The 20,946-nt window shown below is 43.3% G+C and overlaps 1 protein-coding gene across 2 annotated transcripts in view; it reads left to right on the top strand.

The window, feature by feature from the left end:
* arnt2 (aryl-hydrocarbon receptor nuclear translocator 2) overlaps nt 1–11,482 on the top strand; it is an 88,095-nt gene extending 76,613 nt beyond the window's left edge. For both annotated transcript variants that reach the window (XM_034127275.1, XM_034127267.1), the window contains exons 16-19: nt 191–329; nt 2,744–2,894; nt 8,372–8,517; nt 9,665–11,482. In XM_034127275.1, coding sequence (XP_033983166.1) covers nt 191–329; nt 2,744–2,894; nt 8,372–8,517; nt 9,665–9,763 — 535 coding nt within the window. In that variant the 3' untranslated portion in view covers nt 9,764–11,482. The remainder of the gene's footprint in view (nt 1–190; nt 330–2,743; nt 2,895–8,371; nt 8,518–9,664) is intronic.
* Nucleotides 11,483–20,946: the final 9,464 nt, after the last annotated feature.

The raw sequence follows: 20,946 nt of genomic DNA, 5'->3' as shown, positions 1-20,946 counted from the left end.
GTATACGCTGTGACGTAATAACTCTTTTTTCTTTTTTCTCTCGAGGGAAGGGCTGGGGGTCAGAGGGCCTAGGTATAAAAGTCACGGCTCACCACTGCATTGTGATGATGTCAGGCCTCAGCTGGGGTAGCACTGGAGGAAATATCATATTTCATATTTGTCTTGTGTGGGTCTCTCTTTGTGAACACAGCTCCTCAGTGATCCATGTCCCCGGTGTCAACGACATACAGCCATCAGGCTCGTCCAATCAGAATCTAGCTCAGATCTCCAGACAGCTAAACCCAGGCCAGGTGGCATGGTCAGGCAACCGCCCCCCCTTCTCTGGACAGGTAATACACACACACACACACACACACACACACACACACACACACACACACACACACACACACACACACACACACAACCACACACACACACCACACACACACCACCACAACACACACAACACCACACAACACACACACACACACACACACACACACACACACACACACACACACACACACACACATACACACACACACACACATGAACACACACACACACACACACACACACACACACACACACACACACACACACACACACACACACACACACACACACACACACACACACACACCACACACACATACACACACACACACACATGAACACACAAACACCAGTGATAATATTGCATTCATTCAGCAACTCATTTTCTCCTGAAATTCTCTCTGGTGCCTGTTAGCAGACGTCCAGATCAAACCTATTAGTTGTGTTTTATATGTTGGTCAGGTTTTCAACATTTTCAATGTCCCGACAAATAGGAGAAATTCTCATCAAACATTATGCAGATGATATTACGAATGAGGCATTTCAGACTGTACCTTTATCGACTCCAACTGTGAGCCACCTCACATTGTCTATGAAGTCAAATAACATTTCAGGTACTTTTGAACCTGGCTCTTGACTTTCATATGAATGGGAAAAAGTATGTAATAGATATGTGCAACCAAACATTCTTGTCCATTATTCTATTCCTACCTATTCACCATGTGATGACTGCAACCAAAGATACATTACAGCTAGAGTTGTAAAGTATTTCAGTATAATATATTGTGTTAAATGTTGTATTTTGTCCTGAAACAAAACACATATGTCCCCCTTTTTAGTTTTGAACAAAGGCATGATTACAAGGTGAACACACGCTATGTGTTATCTTACTCTGGTTTTGCCACCTTCATTATAAAGCAGGGGTATTCAACTCAAATTCAACGAGGTCCAGTTAGAGAAAATGTCCCCATGCAAAGGTCCGGAACATCAAAATGTCTAAGTTACTTTATGAATTAGTGTGATATATAAGTAGCCTGTAGCTTTATCAACGTCTGTATGTCATCAACAACTGACTGCCAACCAAATAAAGAAAGTACAATTCATAAACAACAATATTTATTGTCAATGAACATTGAACTATAGAGATATACAGTAAATACTGTGGATATGTGTAATGTTCCTCTCTGGCTGCATTTAAAAATAAAATAGAGAAAATAAATAAAATAGCTTTTGAAAATATGTGCATCTTAAAAGTGCTTAATATTAGATAAATAAAATAAAGTGTAGCAGCAGCTTGAGTTTCCCTTTTTCTTTGTTAACCGTTTCACATCATGACTTAACAGTTTCAGACGATTATAGAACATATCAGTCTTTACACATCATAACAATTGAACAGTTTTAAAGTTTCTCTTTCTTTCCCTCTTATATTGCAGTCCCTCACTCACTTTTCTTTAATTCAGTGCGAGAATTGAGCTTGAGCTTGTCCTGCCAGGAGTTTAGATCTGGGCTGAAATGGTGTCAGGGCCATTCTCATACACACATGCAGGTGCTCATTGGTTAGCCTCGGTTAGCCTGCCCTGGAACCATATTTAGTTTTCATTTTGATCCTGGTGGACTGATCATACTGGGCTCTGAGACTGCTTATTTCTTGTGACCTCAGTTCTGACTTGAGAGGGAATGTTTGGTCAAACACTTTGTGTTTTGTCTCATAGTGGCGTTTTGGCACTTTTAATGAGCGCCACGGTCTCTGAACAAATTAGACACACTGGTTCTGTGCTCCCAGTGGGCAGGATGAACATGAATGAGTCCACTCAGGGTTAAAAGCTCTGTTCTCACACTGTCCACTTTCCTCTTCTTGGAGAGCGCCATGTGTCATTATTTGTCTCTCCCTGTCTGCTGCTAACACGCCTGTTCACTCTCCTCTCCGTCTTCTCTCCCTGTATCGCTAATTATTCTCTTCACTCACTTTCCTCTCTTCATCTCATCTCATCTCTTCTTCTGTGTTTCTCTCCCTGTATCGCTCTCTCATCTCTTCTTCTGTGTTTCTCTCCCTGTATCGCTCACTCGTCTCTTTCGCCCCCTGTCGGCAGCGGTTAAAATAGAATCGCCCCGTCAACATTGAAATCCCCTATTAATGTATTGATTATAGGTCCGGGTCCGTAAAGGTCGGCGTCTGGGTCTGGATCCGGACCGTGGTCCGCCTGTTGCCGACCCCTATTATAGAGAGTCAGGGAACGACCCCCCCCCCCCTGGATTAGATTTTAGACACATTATTTTCATGTGAATAAAAAAATGAATTTTAACATAACTAACATTTTTGCCTTTTTTGTCAGGTACCCCAATAAAGACTAATGAGAGTGCACTGAGTGGTGAACCCTGTATCTTGTGTGATGCTAACCTCTGTGTATCCACTCTGTGTATGCAGTCCAGTAAAGCCCAGTCCAGCCCCTTTGGGATTGGTTCTGGCCACAGCTACCAGACGGACCCCGCCTCCTACAGCCCGCTGTCGTCTCCGGCCACTTCCTCCCCAAGCGGCAACGCCTACTCAGGACTGACCAACCGCAGCACAGCTTTTGGTGAGCCTCTCTCTCTTCGTTCTTATAAGCAGGGGTGCACATAACTTTCTTAGTGAGTTACTCAAATGAGTACCAGGAGACAATGTTTGGTACTCAGGGCTGCCCACGCAAGGTTCTGTGTTCAGCCCCTCTGTTTCGCGAACGTCGACAGGGGGTGGAGGTGGGCGCTAGTGGAGCACTCGCGTGGAACTCGCGCCAGAAGTTGTGGCACAATTCCGTTGTACACACCGACGTTAACAGCAGCCCCGTCTGTGCGCACGGCGACCGGCTCTGTCGTCCAGTGATCGAAGCACCTTCTGGAAATGCTTCACAAGTCCGCCGGTACGCAAATGCGCTTAGTGAGACAAGTGACGGTACGCATTTCAGATGTTTGCTGCGCATGCGTACCTGCGTACCAGTTATGTGCACCCCTGCTTATAAGACAGATACAAAATAAAGAAAAAAATCATTACAAACAACTAATAAACAAACAGAAAGAGTTATATCAATAATATCAACCATAAAACAATGAAACATGAACAGTGGTACCACTAAAATTACCTCAAATTAAAAGCCAAATTAAAAAGATAGGTCTTTCATTTACTTTTGAAAACTCCAATGGAGTTTGCTGTTCAAAGATCCAAGATTGTGAAATACTTGAGGTACTTCCAAAGGAAAGGCATTGGAGGACCTTGTAGGTGTGCAAAATGAAAGGCAGTCCCTGATGTATGCAGGGTCCAGGTTCTGTAAAGCCTTGTAAATCATTAAAGCACTTTAAAATCAGTTCTGAAAGACAACGGTAACCAGCACAGGGGGAAAATGTGATACCTTTTTTTTGTGTTTGTTCAAATCCTGGCCACAGCGTTCTGAATTAATTGCAATTTCTATAAATATTTTTTGGGGGAGAATAGTAATTTATTTATTTATATAATTTATTATTTTATTTATTTTGTCTCCGTTTGGAAGTGCAACACTAAAATGTCCCATACAAAGACTTTAAATGTTAAAATGTAAATCATTATTACATTTATTTACTAAGTCCACAACATACTCATGCACTTTAACTTTATTTACACTGATTACATTTACAGACCTGTTGTGGCAGGCAGTTATTTCTTAGTGAGTGTTTGTGTATCATAAACATAGTGTCCAGCATTTACTGTTGCAGGTCTACTTTAGACACAAACAGCTGACTCATGAACCCCCCTTACTCACATAAACATTCCTTTTTAATCCCAGAACATTGAATTAAAGTTCTGCCTGAAGTTGACCTAAAAAAAGTCTGACTCTTTCTTGAATTATTATTTCTTGACAGTTTTTCCTTTTCTTAATCTGTGCAAGTCATAGGACAGTTTAGACAACCATTAGCAAACAAATAGCGTAGATTTGTCTTGTACATGTATTGTTTTGTTTGAAAGATAAAGCAGGTTTGTATGTTTATTTCCCTTCTTACAAAGTAGACACAGTACACAATGTTCAGTTAACAAATTGTGTTTAACACCCCAGCCCTACTCGTCCTGTGGGGACTGCTCATGTCTGTCCCAGTGTCCACACACCTGTGGAGCAGAAACACTTGGTCAAAACATTTATAGGTCAATATTTGATGACACAGCATCGTCCACTTGCTGAGGCCGGATGAACATAAGCCAAAAGGACACATTCAAATGAAAACAATTTATGAAATTGTGGTTGAATATGAAAGCTGTAGCCCTCGTCAAGATATGTGACTGTGACTCAGAGCGGGGGGGGGGGGGCTTCATGCTCCTGGAGATGAACATGTGGAGGGTCTGCTCAGTGATTGCCCATCAGCTCCTGCTGTGTGTTCCTCCCTGCTGACCAGCATGCAGCCACCTGATGTTCTTTTAATGGACACACACATACGGATGGTTCTGCCTCTCATTGCTGCCTCATTTAGTGACTCTTTATTTCCTCTCAGGCTGATCTCCTGCCTTTCTCTTTTGTTTTTATTACTTTATATTTGAGTTCTTCTCTCTGGTGTTATTTACAATTACAGACATACTGTAAGCCAGAATTACACACACGTACAAACAGGACCTATGTGTCAGTGTTCTGGCGCCTGGGAGCAGTTGGGGGTTTGGTGCCTTGCTCAAGGACACCTCAGCATTTCCCAGGTGATATTGGGCTGTATAGATAAAATGTGATTGATTGATTAATTAATGACTGTGATTCGGATCCGCTCCAAAATATAAATGTATATTCTTCTTTGGCCCATGCCACACACCTCCACCAAGTTTCATGAAGACAGCCCTAGGAGGCCACCTGGCAATTTTGGTCCAATCTGGACTTGAACCGGCAACCCTTCAGTTCCCAAGTGCCTACAGACTGAGCTACTTACATCTTGTTAGAGTTGTTTATCATTTGGATTTTAACCATTCTGGTTCCTATTTCGGTTCTGCTTATGGATTCCGGTTTTATCGGTTTAATTTGATTCCTGTTTTTAACCCGAGGGTCAAAATAAGTCACATGCCAATTTCACAGAAAAAAATATGTATTTAAAAAACACATTAGTCAAATTGCTATTCCTGTTTACAAATCACTTCATATACATTAACATTAAATGTTAATTTGGTTGCTGTTATTGAATAAAATGTTTTAAAAATACTGTGCATTGCTTTTGCATTCACAAGTTAGTTCAAAGTGGTGCAATTGGAGAAAATTACAATTTCCCCGTTCTCCTGGGCTGGCCTAAGTATGACCTACACTAAATATCCAACAGCTGCCCAATTGCTTCAGTGTTTGTAAAAGCTAAATAAATCATAATTAATTCCAAAAAGTAACGTTCTATACCCTGCTTCACGTCGACATACGGAACCTGTTTTCATTACCAACCCTACACCCGGTGATTCATCGCTCTGTGGTTCCATGTGTTCTTCACTTATGAACAGTTGTGTTTCTGCCTTATCTTGTAGCTTTCCACTCGATGTGTTCAGCCTCCTTTTTGTAAATGACATTCCTCTCCGTGTCTGTTCCTTCTGCTTCAGCGCCTCTGCCTCTCTGAGTGCATGCTGATGAGATGAGCTTTATTATTGTGAAACGGCAGAATGTTCCTCTGCAGGGGGGGGGGCAGACAGCTTATCAATCTGCTTCCATTTAATGTACTCGCTAAACTCAAACAGCCTCGCAGAGAGAGGGTGTGTGTGTGTGTGTGTGTGTGTGTGTGTGTGTGTGTGTGTGTGTGTGTGTGTGTGTGTGTGTGTGTGTGTCTGTGTGTGTGTGTGTGTGTGTGTGTGTGTGTGTGTGTTCATATCTTCAGAGTGCGGCTGCTGTTCACAATAGTCAATGATGCGATGAATGTGTTGCTTTATGAGCGAGCCAGAGTTACAAGAAGAAAGTTTAGAAGTTGATTCTGCTGCTGTTGTGTTTGAGGACCACAATAAAACTGATTTCAGTGACTCTACATTTGTGACTGTTGCTAGATATTTATTTCCTTATTGACTTCCTTTCATTTTACAGCCTACAAGGACACCTCCAATGCATTTCTTCAAGTACCTAAAGTATTTCACAATCTTGGATCTTTGAACAGCAAACTCCATTGAAGTTTTTTAAAGTAAATTAAAGACCTTTTTAGTTATTTGGCTTTTCATTTCCTACAACAGCAGAGTTGCAGCCCTTTAGATCAGGGGTTCCCAACCCCCGGGCCGCGGACCGGTAACGGGCCGCGGAGGTGTTGCTGCCGGGCCGCAGTTTATCGTAATATTTGCAGAATTATAAATATATAAAAAATATTTTATCATAATGTTTTTTTCAAAAAGTGTTTCATTTTCGTGTGCACCGGAACGAACGACACTATCATAATATCTTCTGACAACAAATGCCAGTGTCACACACACACACACACACACACACACACACACACACACACACACACACACACACACACACACACACACACACACACACACACACACACTACACTTACACTTACACTTACACTTACACTTACACTTACACTTACCCTAACCCTAACCAAGTCTTCACCCTAAAAGTAATGGTTCCCTCATGGGGACCTCCATTTTGTCCCCATGAGGGAGGCGAGTCCCCACACGTGACTGTGTAAACAGATTTAGGTCCCCACAAGTCTAGTAATGCTAGGCCACACACACACACACACACACACCCTGGCGACCGGACATCTCCTTCATAATGCGCCTTCTCCTCGTTTTCCCAGCATTCACTGGATTATCCGTAAATCATACAAACAAAACCAAAACGTTGATTTATCTGTTTTCCCGTTTTGGTTTAAAAACTGAATAACTTGGTTTTCTTTTCTTTTTTGAAAAACACCGGTTCTTTTTTAAACGTTGTTAATATGTTTTGGATGCATATTGTTCTAGTATTTGTTCAGGCTGTTACATACAATTAGTCTCTGTTGCTACCTGCTGGTGAGTAAATATTAAAATCAGTTAAAATTGAAAACCAGTCCGCGATCTTTTTTTTATGTATCTGCCGGTCCTTGGCACAATAAAGGTTGGGAACCCCTGCTTTAGATGACACATGCTTTTAGTGGACAGGCCTTTCCTCACATTCCCAGTGTTTTTTTTATAATAACTCATGACCTTTTAGTAATAAGCCTCACGTTTTCTGATCCGGAGGTGTGAAAAAAAGAACCAGCGGATCCAAATCTCAGTCAGTCAATCAATAAATTGTATTTATACATCCTAATGTCACAAACTACTCCTGTGTCTCAGGGGGGTCAACAGTGTGAACAGCCTCTGACCCCCTCTGTGCTGAGACCCTCGCAGCGTACAAAGCAGCCCCAGACTGAACATCAAAACATGTTAGAAACCTCTGGGAGTGAACAGGACACACAGACGGGCATTAGGTGTGTGTAGATAGATAGATTAAAAAGATCATTTTCAACATAGTCACCGAAAAGAATCCTTTGCTGTGAAGCCCATACAATGACCTCCTGAGACAAAGTTAGTTGTATAAAGTCCCCCTGTGTGCACGTGTCACATTATCTCATATAAGCCCCAATCAGTAGTGTGTTGTTAAAAAAAGAAGGTTGCATCTACAAAGTGATCAATATGTTGTGAACTTCAACAAATATTACAAATCCATTTCAATGACAGGTTATTATGCAATAAACCAAGGAAAATGGCAAGGGGGTGAATCCTTTTGCAAGGCACTGTATACTGGAGATTGAGGAATGACTTCCTAACCCGGGACATGGGAGAATCTGATGGGCAGTGAATGCACCATGAGCCTTGGCAGAGGTCTATGCTCTCCTGTTAAAACTGTTGCATTTTTCAGATGATGTGGATACATTTCTAACTGGGGGAATACAATCTTTGAAAATGACATGACACAATCAGCTTAAAGTCAGATCTCCCTGCTGCTCTGATTCTCCTGGTGTGACAGTTTCCTGTCTAACAAATGATCTGTAGCCGAGCGCAGAGTGCACACAGCAGGGTGAGATCGGACCTCCACCTGCTGTGGTTCCTCTGGATGTGTAACAGTCCCTCTGGTGTGTGCAGATGTGTCGGGGGAGGGCAGTCAGAGTGGAGCTCAGTTCCAGGGCCGTCCCAGCGAGGTGTGGTCCCAGTGGCAGAACCAGCACCACAGCCAGCAGGCGGGGGAGCAGCACACACACCCCAACCCCAGCCAGACAGAGGTGTTCCAGGTAACACACACACACACACACACACACACACACACACACACACACACACACACACACACACACACACACACACACACACACACACACACACTCCAACCCCAGCCAGACAGAGGTGTTCCAGGTAACACACACACACACACACACACACACACACACACACACACACACACACACACACACACACACACACACACACACACACACACTCCAACCCCAGCCAGACAGAGGTGTTCCAGGTAACACACACACACACACACTCCAACCCCAGCCAGACAGAGGTGTTCCAGGTAACACACACACACACACACACACACACACACACACACACACACACACACACTCACTCACTCACTCACTCACTCACTCACTCACACTGCTGCAGGCTGCAGTTGAAATGCCCTCTGGTACCAATATTTATGTGCCTGATATCACTGTTGGAAGAAGTACTCAAATCCTTTACTTAAGAAGTACTATGGTCTTAATATATTCCACTACTAGTCCTTATTTCAAAATTCTACTCAAGTAAGTACAAAAGTAATAGCATCAAAATATACTTAAAGTACAAAAAGTACTCATTCTCCGACCCGTTTCAGAATAATATAAAGTAGTAGTATAATGTCAAGTGTTTTCAGCTAAATGTACTTCAAGTATCAACAGTGAAAGTACTTGGCATGCAGAATGGATCTTTTCACAGTATTTTATTATTATGGTTCTAACATTATCCTGTTTTTCTACATAGCATTTAAATTGTACACAACTGCATTAAACCACATCATTATATATGTGTTATTATGGGAACAAAGTAACTGAGTGTTTAAATAAATGCAGTGGCGTAAAAAGAACTATATTCGCCTCTGAAACGTAGCGGAGTGGTTGCATGAAGTAGCATTAAATGGAAATGCTTAAGTAAAGTACAAATGTGTCGAAAAAGAAAACATTTGATCACCAAAATAAATATTTGATCACCAAAAAATGTACTTGGTTACCGTCCACCACTGCCTGATATTACTTCAGTTATTTTCTTTTTTTTTCTTTTTCATTTGCATAAATAAGTTATAAAAGCACAGCATGTTGTGTAAGTGAACCTGACCATGTCCCTTTAATGTTTGCCTCTACTCAGCTGTGTGATGTCTCTGTGTCTCTGCAGGACATGTTACCCATGGCTGGAGACCCCACCCAGGGAACAGCCAACTACAACATAGAGGACTTCGCTGACCTCGGCATGTTCCCCCCCTTCTCTGAGTAACACCCCCTTTCCCATCCCCACCCTCAGAACTGGACTGATGTCTCATCGTTGTCTCATGTTTCTTTATTGCTGGATCCACACAGCTGATGTGCAGCACAGTGAATGTCTGCGTCTCTTTTCAAACACACTTCACTTATCAAGCCTGCAGTCTGTATCTATGACCATACACATACCTCATCTCTGCAGGCAGGTGGGGGGGCACATCCGTCATCCTGCATCACTCCCTGTGTGTGAGGCTGCTGAACACATGCTGAGGAGCTCCTGCAGTCCAGAGGTCGGAACATTAAATAACTCGTCAGAGACTAGTTTATTACTATTTGACTTCCTATTTTTCAGATTTGACAAAGCAAAAATTCCAAAAAGATGATCCTGAAATCCTTTCAGTCAGCGGTTCATGTCTGCAAGCATCTGCACCGAGAACCAAAATGTACGAGTGTTCCAACAAATAGCCTGCACCCACTGATGTAGACGAGTCTCCACTGCTGTCTGCGTCCACATCTGTTCGGAGTATATCATGTTTTCAGGATTCCATAATAACTCAAAAATTTGAAAAAACGAATTTATAAGTCATTCCTCCCTTATGCTGTGTGCTGTGCAGTCACTGGCAGAGTGGTGCCAAGCATTAACACCAGTGCGGTCACCATGACACTCAGAGTCCCTCAGCATGTCACTACATACGTCTAACTGACGGTGTTCATGTAGAGCTGACACTTGCACAGCAACTTTACATTCCATTTCAAAAAGGCTAAATAAAAGCATCAATCACTGCTTATCTGTGGAGGGACTTAGAACTCGAGAGAAGTTGCACAAATCTTGCTCAACTGTGTGTGAGGAAACAACATTGGCGTGCAAATTGAGAACTGTTCTTAAAGAGGCTCATTCTGCTTTTCTGCTTCCCTTCCTGCAGTGTGTTCTAAAGGTTTGTGTGCATGTTAATGGTCTGCAAAGGCTCAAATCCCTCAGAGGTGCTGCAGCACAGGCAGTATGAGAGAGATAAAGAGCTTTCTGAACATCAAAGCATGGAGACATGTCACAGGAGAGACACTACATACTGATATGAACCTGAAAAGAGCAGAATAAGTCCTCTTTAAAAGAAGAGTTCAAGAGAAGTACTGCAGCTCTATGCCATGCTTAAAGAGCGGAGTATGTGTATCATCACAGTTAGTAAAGTGTTTGTGTCGGCACTCTCTTTACTTCTAAGCAGGATTGTGTTACAGTGCTAAGCTAGCATGTTAATACACACACAAAACACACTGAGTCACACATCTGACCTGCTGAGGTCATCAGTCATAGCTCCCACGTGCATAATGTGACACAGTGTTACTGAGCGATGTCATCAGAGCCAAAATCATGTTGGAATTCAGTCATAAATAACTATCGTGTGCACATACTGTATAAAACCAACGACAGAGAAACAGTCAGCAGTATCAGCCTGCTGAAAACTAAGTGCAGCCTCCCACAGACCAACAGGCCCCCCCCACCTGCTCTGCTGATGCCTGCAGTGATTGTACAGTCAGTTCTGATGTATTGCCAATCCCTGCACTCAGTGGCGTAACAAGGTTGTGATTGGCCCCGGTGCAAATATTGTTCTGGGGCCCCCATCGCCCCAAACATAAGCGCACGCTGATGCGCTCACACACACACGGACATACACAACCACTCAGAAGCGCCACATGTATAGGCTATCAACAACAGCCTGCCCTGGCCTCAGACCACCACAGCCTGACAACAGCACAGCGAACTAAGAAGAGGATTAAACCTGTTTCCTTGATGTTTGTCTCTGGGGAATGGGCCGGTAGGCCTACATAGACCGGTTGCTATAATATAGCTTTTGATCTTGGCGTCGGGGGTCTCAATAGCGCCATAGAGTCCCCTATCGGTTGGGGCCCTTGGGGGAACTGTTGGACCACCGCCGGGCACAGCCAAATCCAGCCTCTCCTCCTGGGTGGCTGGAGAAGAAGGTTGCACAGCCACGGCCACGGATACAGCTTCACTTGTGGAGCTAGATGGCAATGATGGTGGTGAGGCAGGTGAGCTATCGTTAGCCTCCGCCTGCCGCTGCACGTCAACATTGCTAACGTTAGCGCTCGATTTCGAGGACGATGTATGACAAAAAAAACTGTCAAATGTTGTCAGTTTAGCTGTTACGTCTCCTTGTTCTCTCTTGTCCTTTCTCTTTTGAGCGCCGCTCTCGTGCTTTGGTTTGCTGTACATTATAAATGCAAGCTATTACATTTTTATAATGCTACCGAACTTAGCAGTACAGGTTGATTAAACGGTTCGCTCGTCACACAAGGTATCACATGACATGAAAGGGAGCAAGGTCATTGGACAGACAAATTACAAATTAATTTAGGTTGCTTGGTTACTTTGAAGACTGCGTGAACCGGTCAATGCCATTGGGGCCCCAAAAAAAAGGGCTCTGGGCCCCGGTGCGTTGCACCGGCTGCACCGTCGATAGTTACGCCACTGCCTGCACTACATGTTGCCACACACACACAGACACAGATGTATGTGATGTTTAAGACGTTGGCCTCCACCTGCCTGCAGCCTCTTCACACCATCGCTGCCAAACAGCAGCAGGGGGGGTCTCCAAATGCTCCTGTCCTCACTCTCCACCCACCTTACTGTGTAAACTGTATGTAGTGATGTCCAGAACTCTAGAGAACCCAACGCCAGTATAGAAGATTCTGTGTATAAATGAAAATCTACATTGAAAAATAATAATAAAAACTCATTGCAGGCCGTTGCTAAGCTAAGGCTTAAAGTGCACTTCATGAAGCTAACTGCTAATCTCACCAGCCTGCTTTAAAGGGAAGAACCGCCATACCGTGGGAGCGAAGCGCAGCGTCTCACCGTGAGTTTGTCCTTCAGCTGGCTACTTGACTTTATTACTTTATAATCTTTTCAACTATTAAGAGACTTAATAATACTTTCTAGCGGGGAGCTTTTACAGTACGGATTGTATAATGTCTCTGAGTGACGGATGGAGAACATGAACAGACATCAGAGCCCTTTTGCTAAAGATCTCAGATTGATGTGTTTTGTAAATAATGTGATTTTTATGTCGACTCGTGTTACTTTCACACAGTACATGTTTTTTGTGTAGGTTTTAATGATTGTGTGCAATGTGAGTACATATTTAACTATCGGTATTTAGTTAGTCTGTTAATTGTACATTGAGTTCTAGACCTGTGTAAATGTGACCCAATATTTTTGTGTAACAAATTGTGCTTGTGACATTAAATTCATATTGGTTACATGGCTTCTATTCAAAGTGTATTCTTCAATAACTTAGTCATGATTCACCTTCAGATCTGTTTTTGTTGTGCTTCATTTTCACCGACAAAACATGTACCAATAATTGTGATGGTTTGTTACTGATTAAACTAACATTATGAAAAGCTGCTACATTTAGCTCCAATTTGACCAAATGAAACAGTACAATTATTGTTCAAGATGAATGCCTAGTAGTAAGGCATTTACAGTGAGCCCTTTGTCATTTCAAAGTTAATTTTACCCATAATACTTGGTGTATTCTTACTCTAACTCTAGAGGAAGTGTCAAGAGTTGAACATCAAAGGTTCAACATATTTATGGGAGTACTTATGCACATGTTGTAATTTATTTAAGGCGGTATCTTTGAATTTATTAGTTTTACTCACAGTTGTGCTGACAAGTCTGGATTCTGATGATGGCTTCATGTTATGCTACTTGTAGTTAACTAAAATAAAATGAGATTCTTCCCACACACTTTCAACAAAGAAAATATTCCCTTATAATTGTCAACAAATCGGAACAAAAGATGCAAAACTCAAACCAACTGATAAAAACATTTAGATTGTCTTTCTTTATGTTTTACGTAATATCATTGAACTATAAAAAACGGTGTCTTCCACTTAGGAAGCCCATGTGTCTCTTGAAGGCACCGTGGGAATTGTAGTATTTTATATTTCCTGGCTACAGAGGTTGCCACTAGGTGACAATAATATTTGACCTTTCCCCAAAAATAAACTGGCTCTAACAGTATGGCTTATTTTACCCAAACCCAGGGACGTGCACAGGTACGGGCTAATGTTGCCTGGGCATCGGCCCGTTTTCCCTCTTTGGCTGACCTGCCCCTCTGGAGAGAGCGAAAGTCTTTTTTTTCTGTTGTGGCCGAATCAACATGATAAGCCCCAGTGGTGTAGTGGGGATTTTTTTACTGGGTGGACGCTATTTTAATTAGGTCATCCCAAACAATGCCACAAGTGCGCACGCGCGCAGTGCACTCACAAAACGGGCAGACAGGTCTACAGAAACTACCGGTATGCTTAGTCCTACTAGTGTAGTTACTGTACTGCAAAAAGCAGACGGCGCTGCGCTCAACCCACACACAGACTCAAAACCATGGACACACCGGCACATAAGTTACATAAACAATTTATAGGCGTAAGTTGCATAAATGCTTGAGCTACAGTATTGCAACTAAGCAGACAGCGCTGCTTCTCTCTCTCTATCTCCACTTTCAAAATCTATTTAAAACTCATAACAAACAACATTCCCCTAGTTGTCCTGAAATGAACTTATTAAATAAACGAAACGATACACACTTGCAACTGATAACACTGGCAATGATTTTATATTTATTAGACTATTCAAAAAAAATCATGCTTCAAAAAAGCGGGGGCTCCAAATAAGCATGGGAGCCTGCCTGCAGGCGCCAGTCTCAGGACACCTCCACTCTCAGGACAGGAAGTGCATGCACACTAAGAATTACAAAATAAAATCGCCACTATCAGTACAGCGCCACTTTCCGAACAGGAAATGTCAACTCCCGTTACATTCCTCAATAGCCGCTTTCACGCCAAGTACTTTGCCGTACTTAGTGCCGGCACTTAGTACCCCAGGGCACTAAGTACCAATCGCGTTCACACCGGAGTACTTTTCCCTGAGGGAAGATTACACAAATGAGCCGCTGACGTCACTTCTTCTTCTTCTGCTTTGGGTTTACTGGCAGGCCGCAAACAACTTCACGGCGTATACTGCCACCCGGAGTCCCCGGCCGGAAGTCCCCGGAGTTGGGGTCTGGCTTCAGTAGAAGCTGCTGGGACTCCCAGCAGCTTCTACTGAAGCCTTCCGAGTAAATCGCCAGAACGCCGACACCTCCTCATCACTCCACCGCTCCCATGTTTTTTTTTGTGTTGCCATAAGTTATTCTCTCTCCGTTGGTGCGCGGGGCTAATGCTAATATTGCTAATGCCAGCAAATACAATGGCGGCTTCAAAAAACTTTTCAGAGTTTTACGGGGCGTGGTTTGCAATTCGCCCAGCCAATAGAAATTGGTACTTTTTTGGTACCACCTCTCAGCAGGCACTAAAAATGGGGGTAAAAGTTCCCGGCACTAAGTACTCTTTTTGGTGTGAACGCGACATAAGGGGTACTAACGGAACTAAACAGGAAAAGTACGGGGAAAAGTACTCCGGTGTGAACGCGCCACATGGTGTCATTTGAGCGAAAAACTTTTACGAGAACCAGGCTGGGGGGGTCAAAAGGGCTTGACCAAGGCCGACCCAAAGTGCATGGTGAGCGGACTCCATTGTGATTTGAAAACTTCCATCAGACGAGTCCTTCGGGGGCGGGGAAAAAAATCAATATGTTTAAAAAAAAAAAGAAGTAAAATTCGCTAATATTTGAGGATTAAGATAAAATAAGTACTTTATTGATACCAATTGGGGAAATGTTTGCATTTCAGCAGCAAAAGACAAGGCATTGTACATTAGACAGTTAAAAGACTAGAATTAAACAATCGAAAATGAAAACATCTTAAATAGAAATAAAATAGCATTAAAAAAAAGTAGAAAATATACATAGATAGTGTGAACAGCTATCTTACCTGCCTTGTTAACATATACATGTTAGGCTAACGTTGCCTTGGTTAAAGAGCCTGTTGCTGTTGTTTATTGCTTTGAATTCTTTAAAACAAATATTATCTTCTTAAACTTGTATGGTAGTCAGAAGCGTGTCTGTGCACGTCCCCACAAACCTAATATTAATAACCGATGCAGACACAAACGGCGGCTGGTGACCATCCCCCCCTCGGTGGGGGGCAACCTCCGGTTTTGGGGGTCCCCACTGGGACGGGTGATCTCCCACATCTCAGTGTTCACGGATGCATCCGGAACAGGATGGGGAGGAACCTGCCTAGGGAAAGCTGTAGGAGGGTGCTGGTCTCTAACAGACGTGGCACATCAACCTCCTGCGGGCAGTGATATTAGTCCTCCAACATTTCAAACCCTTAATCCAGGGGAAACATGTAATGATCAGGAGCGACAACAGCACCACAGTGGCATATATCAACAGACAGGGCGGAGTCCGCTCTGTTGACCATAGCGGAGAAATTGTGGTTATGGGCTGCAGAGGTAATGTTATCTCTGAGAGCCCTCCACATTTCAGGTCTGGAGAACAGGGGGGCCGACCTCATGTCGAGGGGCGGACCCCTGCCAGACGAGTGGACGCTTCACCCAGAGGTGGTGAAGCGGATCTGGGCCCGGTTCGGGACAGCAGAGGTGGATCTGTTCGCCAGCTGGGGAGAGTGAGGCGGGAGCGTTTGTCAATCATCCTAGTAGCACCGGAACACGCAGGGGCGCCGTTGTACTCGGAGATGACACAGATGAATGTGGGCCAGCCCTGGGCGCTTCCCCAAGTTTGGGGGGTCATCTCCCAGGAGGCAGGTGCAATCGGGGCGTTACCCACGCTGGGCCACCCCCTCCAGGCTTGGCTCCTGAGGGGGAGAGGCTGAGTCGGGAGGGATTGTCTGATAGCATGATTCAGTCTATCCAGGCAGCTAGAGCAGGATCCACCACAGCCTGTTACAGGCTGAAGTGGCTGGGATTCCGGCGATGGTGTGAGGAGCAGAGAATAGAGCCCCTATCTTGTAAATTGGGATCTATTTTGTCGTACTTACAGTTGTTGGTGGACAGAGGGCTTGCTCATTCCACCAGCCGTTGTTTAAACATCCGGGGTGACCAAAGCGGTGCGACACTCAGACCGAACCCCTCCTTTGTGCCAAAGAGCCTAAGGAGTACGTTCAGGTCGAGGGCTATTCAGTTGTCCCCCCCTCGTAGTGGGGCGAGGGAGGCTAAATTGCACCTCCTCTGCCCGGTGCGTGCGCTGGCATGTTATGTAGAGCGCACGGCTGCCCTTAGACACACAGAACAGCTGTTTGTGTGTTTCGGGGGTGGGGTAACTGGAAAAGCTCTGTCCAAGAAACGCCTGGCAGGCTGGCTTTGCGAGGGCATTGCACATGCCTACGGACAGGCGGGGAAAGCCTTCCCCACGGGAGTCCGTGCACACTCTACACGAGCCGTGGCTGTATCAACAGCCTTATCTAATGGCGTAAGTGTGGAGGACATATGCACGCCGGCATCTTGGTCAACACCAGGTCCCTTCATTAAGTTTGATCTCTTGGACATGTCTGGCTCCTTTTCATCGTCTGTGCTTGCTGGGGCAACGCAGGACTGGTGAGGAGGGAGAGGGGGGCTGTGGGTCAGTGGGCATCTGACCCCCTCCCCGGACGTAATGTGCTTATGTTTCCCGGGCCCCCGGCCCCGGGAAACATAACACTTGGGGTTGAGGCTTTTTTACACGTTGCTTGACTGCCCACATATCTGATCAAAACATAGTAACGTGTATTGGAGAAAATAATTATTTAAAGTTATTTAATAATTGTGATATTTGTTGATGGATGAATGATGCTCAAAGTGAGGGGGCAAAGAATACAACTGAGGGGGCAATGCCCCCTTTTGCCCCCTCGTGGCGCCGGGCCCGTGTCAGCCTCACACAGAGCAGGTTCCATATCTTCACTGATGGGGATGTGAGGAAGACAGCCGCTGCCACAGTGACATATAAAGTGCTTCTCCATCCAACATGAAAAATCAAGCTGCAATATAGACAGCATGCTAAAACATCTTGACACCATACTCATTTTTTGGCTTGTTATGAAGTTTCCATCAATCATATTTGTCAGGGAATAATTTCGCCCTACATGTTTACCTTTTGCCCTCTGACGCAGCTGACCAACATTGAGCAGCCGTTATCTCCCTTAAGAAGGGGCTGCCCTAGCAAGTTGTTGTTGTTACCAGTTTATGACTGCACTGTAAGAAACGTACCGTGAAATTCACAGTATTTAACTGGCAGCAATTGACAAGTTACTTACTGTAAAATGAATTACAGTAAGTAACTTGTCAATTGCTGCCAGTTAAATACTGTAAAGGTAATCACAGTATTTACAAGTTTTTATTTACAGTAAGGCAAGGCAAGGCAAGGCAAGGCAAGGCAAGGCAAGGCAAGGCAAGGCAAGGCAAGGCAAGGCAAGGCAAGGCAAGGCAAGGCAAGGCAAGGCAAGGCAAGGCAAGGCAAGGCAAGGCAAGGCAAGGCAAGGCAAGGCAAGGCAAGGCAAGGCAAGTTAAGTTTATTTATATAGCACCTTTCAACACAAGGTAATTCAAAGTGCTTTACAAAAATGGAAGACATTTTAAAAATGGCATTTAAAATCAGTCATTAAAAAGGAAAGATAATAAAATAAACATTAAAAGAAAAAATACATGGATAAAAGTTAAAAGTTACAGTGCAGTTTAAGATGTGAATAGTTCAATTAAAAGCAGCGGCAAAAAGAAAAGTCTTCAGCCTGGATTTAAAAGTAGTAAGAGTTGCAGCGGACCTGCAGGTTTCTGGGAGTTTGTTCCAGATATTCGGAGCATAATAACTGAATGCTGCTTTACCATGTTTAGTTCTGACTCTGGGGACAGAAAGCTGACCAGTCCCTGAAGACCTGAGGGTTCTGGATGGTTCATAATTTAGCAGTAGGTCAGACATGTATTTTGGGCCTAAACCATTCAAAGCTTTATAAACCAGCAACAATATTTTGAAATCTATTCTTTGACACACAGGAAGCCAGTGTAAAGACTTCAGAACAGGAGTGATGTGATCCACTTTCTTAGTGTCAGTGAGGAACCAGTGTGAAGACCTCAGAACAGGAGTGATGTGATCCACTTTCTTAGTGTCAGTGAGGAACCAGTGTGAAGACCTCAGAACAGGAGTGATGTGATCCACTTTCTTAGTGTTAGTGAGGACTCGAGCAGCGGCGTTCTGAATTAGCTGCAGCTTTCTAATAGATTTTTTAGTGAGGCCTGTAAAGACACCATTGCAGTAGTCGAGTCTACTGAAGATAAAAGCATGGACAAGTTTTTCCAAATCCTGCTGTGACATTAGTCCTTTAATCCTAGATATGTTCTTTAGGTGATAGTAGGCTGATTTAGTAACTGTTTTAATGTGACTGTTGAAACTCAGGTCAGAGTCCATGACTACACCTAGATTTCTGGCTTTATCTGTTGTTTTGAACATTGCAGACTGAAGCTCAGCGCTAACTTTTATACGTTCTGCCTTGGCTCCAAAAACCATTACCTCAGTTTTATCTTTGTTTAATTGGAGAAAGTTCTGACACATCCAGTCATTGATTTGTTCAATGCACTTACTCAGTGTTTGAATTGGAGCATAATCTCCTGGTGAAATTGTTACGTAAATTTGTGTGTCATCCGCATAGCTATGGTAACTTATTTTGTTGTTTTTCATTATCTGAGCCAGTGGTAGCATGTAGATGTTAAAGAGAAGAGGCCCCAATATGGAGCCTTGAGGTACCCCACATGTCATATTTGTCAACTCAGATGTGTATTTACCTATAGAAATAAAGTTTTTTCTGTCCTTTAAGTAGGACTCAAACCAATTTAGAACTGTTGCCGAAAGTCCCACCCAGTTTTCTAGTCGGTCTAGTAATATGTTGTGGTCAACAGTGTCAAATGCAGCACTGAGATCTAATAATACTAACACTGAAGTTCTGCCACTGTCTGTGTTTAAGTGGATGTCATTGAAGACCTTTACAAGAGCAGTCTCAGTGCTGTGGTTTGGACGAAATCCTGACTGGAACACATCCAAACAGTTATTTAAATGCAAGAAGTTACTCAACTGTTGAAATACTACTTTTTCAATGATTTTACCTAGAAATGGCAGGTTTGATATTGGCCTGTAATTGTTCATTACTGAGGCATCTAGATTATTCTTTTTTAAGAGCGGTTTAATGACTGCAGTTTTCAGGGCCTCTGGAAAAATACCTGAGTGAAGAGATGTGTTTACTATATGAAGTAGATCTGAGGCCATGCAAGGAAAAACATCTTTGAAAAATCCTGTTGGAATAATATCAAGGCAGCAGGAGGAGGATTTCAGAAGTTGAATAATGTCCTCTAAGTTTTTACCATTAATCTGATGGAATTGTGTCATGGTGTTTGAATTGATATTAGGTGGACATAGGGACAAAACATTTGCTGTACCTGATGTAGAGGCACTGACTGCTTGTCTAATTTTCTGAATTTTGTCAGTGAAGAAGGAGGCAAAATCATTGCACGCCCTGGTGGATAGAAATTCAGAGGCTACTGACACTGGGGGGTTAGTTAGTCTGTCGACGGTAGCAAACAAGGCACGTGCGTTGTTTTTGTTTTTGGTAATGATGTCAGAGAAGAAAGACTGTCGTGCGTTTTTCAATTCCAAATTATAAAGGCCAAGTCTCTCTTTATAGATTTCAAAGTGAACCTGGAGATTTGTTTTTCGCCACCTACGTTCAGCTTTTCGACACTCTCTTTTTTCTGTTCTCACGGTCATGGCCTTTCTCCATGGAGATATTTTCTTGCTAATCACTTCCTTTACCTTAGTTGGAGCAATGGTATCTATAACATTTTTAATTTTTGAATTAAAATGATCTACTAGCTCATTTACTGAGATGTTAGCAGGGGCAAGTGTGGATGAGAAATTATGAGTAAACATTTCCCTAGTATTTTCAGTTAAATATCGCTTTGTGGTTACCTCTTTCTGAACATTTTTGTGAACAGAAATAGAGCTCTCAAAGAAAACACAGGAATGATCAGAGAGTGCAACATCAGTCACCACAACCTTTGAGATATTCAGACCCTTTGAGATAATTAAGTCCAGAGTGTGCCCCTTATTGTGTGTGGGCTCCGCCACATGCTGAGTCAGTCCATAGTTATCAAGAACACAAAACAGTTCTTTAGCCCCTCTGTCCTGGGGGTTGTCAACATGGATGTTAAAATCACCAACAATGACTAAACGGTCAAAGTCAATACACACTATAGACA

This window comes from Trematomus bernacchii, unplaced genomic scaffold (assembly GCF_902827165.1).
Source record: "Trematomus bernacchii unplaced genomic scaffold, fTreBer1.1, whole genome shotgun sequence".
Lineage (NCBI taxonomy): Eukaryota > Metazoa > Chordata > Actinopteri > Perciformes > Nototheniidae > Trematomus > Trematomus bernacchii.
This window is presented reverse-complemented; position numbering and strand designations above follow the sequence as displayed.